This window comes from Fulmarus glacialis, unplaced genomic scaffold, assembly GCF_000690835.1.
Source record: "Fulmarus glacialis isolate BGI_N327 unplaced genomic scaffold, ASM69083v1 scaffold47942, whole genome shotgun sequence".
Lineage (NCBI taxonomy): Eukaryota > Metazoa > Chordata > Aves > Procellariiformes > Procellariidae > Fulmarus > Fulmarus glacialis.
Window position 1 is genome coordinate 1 of NW_009198168.1, and position 9,016 is coordinate 9,016.

Here is a 9,016-nt window from a genome sequence, read left to right on the forward strand (position 1 = left end):
TGGGCTAACCGGCGCTGCTGTCCCGTTTAAAATGTCTGGTTTTGCAGTGTATTCGTTGACGCAGGGCTGACGAAAGCCTCTGGGATTAGGATGGGTTTGCGGGCTGCTTTGTTCTTACCTTCTCCACTCATCACCCGAGATGGCCTTTGTGAGACTGGCAGCTTTCAGCCTTTCCCTCAGGGTTTCCAGGGAAAAGTGTCAAAATGTGACTCGGGCAGATTTGATGGTTCAGAAATGAAGTGAGCCTTAAAATATTACTGTTTTTTCTTTTAAGTAACATGATTTTTAATCTATAGGATAATATGGTTTCCTACTTATTCCAGGTAGTAAAAGCCACAGCTGCTCCAAAAATAATGATTCTCAGCCAGGCTTTTTTTCATAAACCGGTAAATAGGGCAACTCAACCCATTGAGACAAAAAGACATTCCCCCAATAAAACCCTGAATCCTTCCCTGGGCAGGCTGCAATGCCTTCCAGTTAACCTAGAAGGGAAACCTCTCTCTCCCAACGCACAGCCTGGCCCGTGGGTGAAGTGGCGCAGCGCAGCTGAGCCCACCTGCCAGCTCCACAGGCTGGAAACAGGCTGCCCAGGGAAGTGGTTGAGTCACCATCCCTGGAAGTATTTAAAAGACATGTAGATGAGGCGCTTAGGGACATGGTTTAGTGGGCACGGTGGTGTTGGGTTAACGGTTGGACTTGATGATCTTAGAGGTCTTTTCCAACCTTAATGATTCTATGATTCTATGAAAGGCGAGGCAGCATTCACTCTCACCTTTCCTGTCTCTCCCTGTTTCCAGCCATGCTGCTCCATCCCCTCTTGCCAGGCTCTTTGCTGAGACAGTTCTGGTTCCTAACCTGGCAAAAAAGTTTTCTGTGTCCTTATGTTAGTTTGTATCCATCAGCTTAGGGATGGGTCTGGCTATCGTAAGTGCAGAGAGGGCATGGGAAGTTAAGTGGAAGAGCAAGTCTTTTGGGGAACAGTTAGCCTTTAAGGTAGGCTTAGCTGTATTATGTATGTCTAAGAGACTTTTATGCAGATGGGCTGCCTGTCTTCTAAACCAATTGCCTTGGACTTGTTTTGTCCTAAGTGAGCTCAGAGCCTTTCCTTCTGTTACGATGTAGTCCATGCCTGCTGGTGCAATGTTATTCTCCACCGTGCCAGAGATGCCCTGGATCTCACCTGGAGATTTACTCACTGCTGAACTGCAGATTTTGCGCAGGTTGTGCTCTAAGCTCAGAATTGGATTCAACTTACACAGCTGTCCCAGAAGCAGTGGCTTCTCAACAAGACATGTAAGCATGTAAGCATCTTCCAAGCAGCCAGCTGCTCTGTGGAGCTTTGAGGATCTCAGGTTGCGAGTTAGGGACCGACATCTCTGCAGACATGTGTGCACTGCTTGCAGCATCCCAGGTCTATGCTGGAGCAAGATAGGAGCATACTGCTCCCTGACTTACTCACTAGTTTCCCTGGGCAGAGGACATGGGCCCAGAGGCTAGAAAAGAGTTGTGGCATAGAAAAAGAGAAACCAGGCGGAAAATCAGGGACCAGCACTGCAAGGAGGGCCAAAATGCATGCCAAAGTAGGGATAGAGCCTTTGTAGCTTTGTTTGTAAAAGCTCTCAGGGCTGCTCGAGAGCAGAATGAAGCCAACAGTTTGCGCAGAGCCCTGGGAACACAGCTGGAGTTAATTGTGGAGGAAGGGTATGAGGTAAACTAGTGCTTACAGACTGATGAACTGAACAAGAATAGGTTCAGCGTTTAACCTGGCAAATAATCTAAGAAACATCATGTAGAACGAGTCTACTAACCCGGTTGGTAAGTAGCCAGCAGATAGAGAAGGTCCATGGGTGTTAATTGGAGGGTGTATCTCGAGGGGAGGACTCAGGGGCCGGACTCAAATCAGGTGGTGAACTCAAAGTGTCCTCCCTGCTGGAGTTTGCTCAGGGCAGTGCTGAATTTACAACCGTCGAGTTTCAGTTGTCTCTGAGGTGGTAGATACTGAATGCTGTGGCTGAGGAGCTCAAAACCATTTTTTACCTCCCTCTAAGAGAAGAAAAAGAAAAAGCCCTGGCCTGAAAACAGTCAAGACCTTTCTCAGGTCAGTCTTAAATTCTTACCTCTACCAGCAGCTGCTTCTCAAGCCCTGAGGATTTCACTGAGCCAATTTATTGCTGGTGGTCAGACAGTTTAAACCCATTAGCTCTCAGCTATCGGAATAATTTTCTCCTCGGAGCCCAGCACGCTGGCAGACTGCTCTAACCAGAACTGCAGAGAACTGCCACATTAACTGGACATTTGCTAACTGTTGTGGCCTGCGTGGTGAGCATTTGAGGGCTAAAGAAAATGCCACTGGCTAGATCACTGTCCATGACTTCTCTTAACGGGCTTCCTCAGTGGGAGGATGAAGACCTGCCAGTGGAGGATTTGTTGCTCTTTGAAGTTTCTTGGGAAGTTACCAACAAAGGTTTGTACAACACTCTTAAGGAGTTAAGTATTGCTATTTTCATGGGAGTGGAGGGAGGCATGAAGGGCTTGGGCAAGAAAGGCATTAAGGGGAGATTGGGGAAAAGTGGGCTGCAGAGCTGTTGTATTGGAAGGAGTGCGTGTGGCATCCGTGTGTAATCGTGCATGCTGTGTGTGGGCTGCATCTGCCTGTGCTTGTGTGGGATGAGTATATAGTCAGGACGTCTGTGTGTCTTTACATGTTTCACCACCAGGGATAGGTTTAAACAAACATCCAAGTGTTATGCCTGGGTGTGCAGATGTATGGATATATAGATGTTGCTTTGTACATATTTGTATTTTACCTTCCATGCAAATTCACTTGGGAATGCATGAAAATGAGCCGTAAAACAGACATCAGATTCAGAGTAGTTTAGCAGTCTCCCTCAGCCTTCTAGAGCAGTGCAGAAAAGAGGCAAAATTTGAAACAGGTATAAATAAACGTAGCTGCATTGAAGCCACTGAACAAAAAACAGATGTCAATGACTGGCAGTCTTAATGCCAGCTGAAACCCTTTTGGACTGGTCTTTGCAAACACAGATGGTGCCAGACAGGGAGTTCATGCTTTGTGCATGTGTACAGATTGAAAATCTGTTCACTGCACACAGCTTGTCTATGCAAGGTGCACGCTGCTTGTTATGCAAAGATCTTTCTGCCTCCATTTCTAATTCACTCATCAAATGATCCCCTTTCAGGTAGGTGTAGTTCACCAAGGGGGAATGGGCTCCATTTTTGCCACAAAAGTGAGTTAGTATGAGTAAATGATTGACCTCGTGTCTTACTGTCCTGGCAGATAAATAGATTAGTCAGGAGAAGGGATCTGTAATCTGTTAAGATTTTAACTCTAAAGGGGAAATGTATGTGAGAGGAGCAGACAGTGCTAGGGTTTATCTCTATGGTGAAACTGGAATTACTATTCTGTGATAGCTTCTGTTATTTAATCTGCACTGCAGTGCAATTTTACATTGCTCTTTTTAGGATGGTGAGTATCAATACACAGAGGTAGTACAGAGTAGCTTTTGCATTTCGAATCCCTGTGGGCTTATTTTTAAGTAGCTTCAGTCAAGCTTTTTGAGTGAATTTACTATTGTCAGAACATGGAGGCATGCAACATTTAGTTTTGCAGTGTGCATGATAAGTAAGGCACTGGCAAGCAGATGGCAGCAGAAATCTAGCAAATTCAGGTGTTCTCGCTAACATCTCCGAACTCCGTAGTATATATATTTTCTGAGTCATCTGGACCCACTGGTTATAGATAACACACAATATGTTTAAGAAAAAGTAAAACAAAATTAGATTTATCTGTCTTTCTGTGTATGTACAAAATGCAGTGAATCATTTAATCATCCATATAGTTCTCGTTAACTTGACTGAAGCCAAATCAACTGACACAGCTAAAATTGATTATTCTCACATTTTATGAAAGAATTAATATTTATAAGACTAACTGTTTATTCAGCTAGTTTAAAAATAAGGTGCTGTTAATTACATCACTTACCAAACGCATATATTCAAACAGGGCTGACTGAACCTAGTCATGGCAAACAGTTTCTTCATTAGAATCAGATCTCTGTGCAAAGTTTCCATTAACCAACTTTGACTGGAAACATTTGTGCAAACACTCTTTAATAAGCCTATTTCAGCTTATTTTTTCTGGTACATTTCTTGATACTGAAGGTTTTTTTCTGTATCTTCCAGGCAATTGAATGTCTAAGTCACATGGTGAGATACTGTTCCCTGGTGACCGAACTCTTATAAACAGTTCTTGGAAAATGTTGCGGCACTGTGTTTCTTAGGAGAGAGAGTAGGCAACAAAATACAGGGAGAGTCGTCACAGAAGACACAGAGGCTTAGGAAATAATAGCTTACACTGTGTTTTTCCTGCCTCCTTTAGCAGAAGGAAGAACTATTTATTTGACTAAGTAGGCTGACCCCACATAGATTCAGTACTGCTACGTGTTTTAGTTTTAATGTTGTGTATATAATGTAATATATATTCCTTAGACAGAGGGAAAGATAAGCATTAGCTGGGTTTATTGTCTGACAACCTAATTTTGAGCATTTGATGTGAAGGTTTCTTTCTTTCTCTCTGGCAGTGCAAAGGTGTGTCAGGGTAGTTAAGCATGAAGCTTCCTTGCACTGCTAAAATGGTGCAAAGCTGCTGTTGCCTACAGGAGAGAGTTCAAGTCTTTGTATTAACTTTGTGTGCATCACTAGGTGCTTGGCTGTGGGTTCATTTTCTCCCTGACCCGTGCTGCTTCTTAGTGATTCCTCCATTTCTCCATGACAGTGACAATAAGGCTGAACATCGTCTTGCCTCTGAGGAACTACCAGAGCTCACAGATGGCTATCTATTCCCACACCTGTAAACAGTGCACTTCACAGGTTCTAAGCTGTTTTCTGAACCTCTCCAATATATTCTTCTTCAGAGGTTAAGGATGATGAAGCAGTCCTGCAAATTGGAGCACATCTAATTATGTGTTGTGAGAGGATCTTCATGTGTCAGGCTGCCCATGGGGAGCGAGCATTTACTGGGATTTCCCTGAGCAGGAGATGGTGCTCGTTGGTATTGAGGCATGAGATGCAGCTGTAGGGAAGGAAAAGTCAGTTGTACGAATTCAGTGCTGAGAGATCTACAAGTATCCATTATTTCCAGAATCTCATCAATTCTTTCTCAGCAGCTGGCACAGCAGAGGTGTCTCTCTCTCTTTTTTTTTTTTTTTTTAAATCTAGATCATTTTAACACATGCTTTAACTAGGCAGAGCTTTCTACTTTTCTACTTCTTTTTATATTCTCTGTTCTGGCCACTGCCTGTGGTAAGTGGTAATCTCTGACATATATGTTGGAATGCACCAGCAACTCTTCTTTCTTCTTTTCTCTGTCTGGAGCAAGGAAAGACAAGGTAGCTGAAGGAGAGAATGAGAAATAAAAAGGGCTCATTTGCCAGTGTCACTCTCCCTGTGGAAAGGAAACTTGCCACCTAAACTGAGCACAACATTGAAATCATCCTGCATTGAAAGTCCCCTGCCAAAGACATGAGAAAAATGTAGTTTGTTTTGCGAGACTTTTATCACTTTATCTGACTCTTCACTGATGGGCAATACCCATACTGTGAAGTGAATCTACTGTGTTTCTGTGGCAGAAGAGGAAAAAAGCAGACAGGCAAGGGCCCCAGTGCACTGCAGGGCCACATGATCTGGTGGTAATCTTGGGGAAGCTCAGCTGTTTTCACCCTCCCACTTCTCTCCTGGCCACTGTGCTCCAGTAAAGCCAGGTCTCGTCGTATCTCTGTGCATGTTGGAAGGGAAGACTGGTTTTCTTTCCCCCATAACATGAAGACCAATAAAAACTTTAAGGGCAGGAGCACAAACCAAGTGGCTACAAGCTATGTAGATCTTGTGTCTGAAGCCCCACAGATGAAAATTGTCAACAGGGAGCAGCCAACGGCCGTTGCAGGAGTAATGGCAGCAGTCCTGGACATTTTTCCCATTGAAAATTTAAGTATTTAATCTGGGTATGGGGTAGAAGTCTAATTCTGTAAGTTACAATAACAGTTAGCTGTAGTTTAGTGGGGTTTCTGATACGTTAATCAGAAGGGCTGAGAATGTTCAAGATCTGGTCTGTGCTCTATAAAGATGTCTTTAAAATCATTCCAGTAATATTTAGATTAGTATCTCCTGCTGTAATACTAACAGCTTTTAGACAGAAAATAGAAGAAAGCTTAAAAATGCTGGGCAAACAGCCAGTTTGTATCATCATTCAGCTGTGAACTGGTTAGCTCAAGAGTCGCTGGTAGATGAATCCTAAATGTTTTTTTCCATCCCTATTGGAATGAAGACTCTGCTGACAACAAACCTTGGTTCAGTTCTCCCTGGAGCAGAACTCTGTGTACAGTTTCTCTGGTGAAAATCTGGACTCTTGGAAATTAAATCTTGAATCAACTGAAGTCAGTAGGATGACCATTTCACCCCCTCTGCATTAAACGTCCTTCCATGATGAAAGTTCCTTGGGAGAAGGTGAATGATGTAATCTGTGACACACCTGAACTAGCACACTGGGAAGTGGGGATGTGGTGGCATAAACTCAGCATAAGCACAGTATCAAAGCCCTGTGCATTTCTAGAGTGGGGTGATATGTCAATATCAAATCAATCTCTGATGAAATCCTGTGCATTGGGGGTGATGCACACAGAAATAGCTTCTGTATTGTATTGTGGACATCTGTCATAAATTTCAGTGTTTCAGTATTATTTCAGAATATGTTTGGAATGCCAGAATTTCACAGAATTTAGAGAACTACTACCTTCTGATGAGTCCTGGCTACAAACGTAGCGAAAAATACATGAAAAACATTTGCTGTCTGAAGATGCTGGGGTTTTTTCACCTGATACATTTTACAACTCTAAAAATGGTCCCCAGATATCTCAACAGGCAATAAATAAATAAATAAATAAAATTCCAAACAAACATTAGAAAAAAATAAGTTCAATCCCAATTTTATCACATCTCTATAGAACAGAGATACATTCTGAGGGGAAGGGGTGAAAGGATAGTTGATGTAACTGGTAATTGTGGCAGTGAAGTCAATTTGAATCCTGAACATGGGGTCCCACTGCTCTCTTGGATTCCATGGCAGCCACGGTCCTCAGGAAAGCTTTAGTGCTTTCAGAGTGGCCCAGTCAGGCTGTAGCAAAGAAGCTGAAGAGCCCCGGGAGCACCCTGGTCCTCTGTCTCTGTGTAGCAAAGATGTGTGGGGAAGGACTCCTGCACTGATGAGTGACAATCTCCACTTATCTATGTCTCACTCGCATAGCTTTGCTTCCTATCGCTCTCCTTCCGTTTTGGTTTTGCTGCTCCTTCCCTCTGTCCTTCTGCAATGTGGCCTGGGTGGGAAAGCAAATAAAATGCATGGTGGGCAGTTTTGAGAAGTTTTGGCAATTCTATGCTCAAAGGGTTACACCTCCAGAAGACATTTTTTTTCAGCACAATTCCTGGGTAATAGTGGAAGTTGTGGACCCTTCCTCATCACGTGACAAAAAGCATTGGCATGCATCTTTCCACATAACAGCTTGCGGCAGAAAGAGCACATCTACATATCAGATCTTGCACAAAGATCTCCAGTTGCATAGTTAGATCTCCACTTCTGCCTAACGTTGTCCTCAATAGTGATATGATATTGGGAGACTGTTCTTGACTCACAGACTTTTTATTTATTTAGATAGTTCTGATGTCTATTCTGGAGGGCTCTAATTGCTGTTTGGATTTTAAATATACAGAAGAAATAGTGCACCAGGACTTGAAATGAGGAAAGAAGAAAATGGCTGGAGTGATGCAGATAACTCCTTTAGACAAATTCATAGTAGTGGTAACAAATATGAAAACATTGGAACTTTTAGAAATAATTCTATGAAATATTTTCTGCGAAAGTATTTTGGTTTTGTCTTTTATTTTTTAAAGAGGTCACTAAAAAAAGGTCAAACTTCTCTTAAATGAACAAAATCCTTCTTTCCCAAACATTTTAGTTCCCCTTTCCATGCAGCTTATTTTTCCCTGGAAAAAGAGGAACAATGGAAAGGAAATAAATCGGGAAAAACGTTTGTTGTTGATTTCCTTTTTAACTTGATTTCTTTTATTCTGGTGGAAAAGTTAAAAACACGTTTTAAAAAGAAATAATAAAAATATTTTTCTCTCAAGGACATTTTAAAATGATTAAAACTTAAAATATTTGAATAAAGCATTTTGGTGGAGACCAGAACACTAAACTAGCCTTGTATCCACATTTTACTGCTAATTCCCCATGTTTGTGACGATCCGAACCAATTCTCTGGATCTGATCTCTCCTGATTCTGCATCTATTTCTCATTTTGTCTTTTATTGTTTGTTTTAAAACCTGCTTCAAAGTACAAAACTTCAGAAGCTGCATAGAGAAACTTGCAACATGGGATTTTGGTACATCCCTGTTGTTTGGAAAGGTTTTCTGTTTATAATATGACCTTAAATCATCATATTCGAGAAGAATAAGGAGGTTAAACCAAATTGTTGGAAGTAATTTGAGAATTCTGTTAGGCTCCAAGTGAATATGTAAATCCTGACTCTGTTACTCAGTAGGATATGTAATGCATTGCTTACTAATTTCCGAAGTCAATACGTTATTCTAGACATTGCTCTGTTCTTCTCAAGATGTCTTTTTTAAGTTATGCCCAACACTTTCCACGTACATAGTTTCACTTGGACACTTTCCCTCCCCTGTCAATTAAAGCTTATTCAAAGACATGCTTTGTGAGTCATATTTCCACAGTAACGGAGAAGACAAAAGCAAGTTTTGGGACCAGGTAACCCAGAGCTTTTATTGCAGCTATCTTCTGAAGAGTTTTCACAGTCCCTAAAACGTACTCTTTTGTTTTTATCCTAAGTACTTTTCATTGCATTTCAGGCAAATCAGTGGCCTGAAATGTTTTTTACCTTGCTGTGCAACAGATTACAATGGCAGAGCACAGCATACTCTTTGCTCTTT

The 9,016-nt window shown here is 42.0% G+C and overlaps 1 protein-coding gene across 1 annotated transcript in view; it reads left to right on the plus strand.

Moving 5' to 3' along the window:
- Window positions 1-2,251: 2,251 nt before the first annotated feature.
- The window catches only part of LOC104073123 (glycogen [starch] synthase, liver-like), a gene marked incomplete at its 3' end in the record, with an annotated part of 13,226 nt that continues 6,461 nt past the window's right edge, over window positions 2,252-9,016 (plus strand). Inside the window, exon 1 of the mRNA XM_009572799.1 lies at window positions 2,252-2,464. Coding sequence (XP_009571094.1) covers window positions 2,344-2,464 — 121 coding nt within the window. The remainder of the gene's footprint in view (window positions 2,465-9,016) is intronic.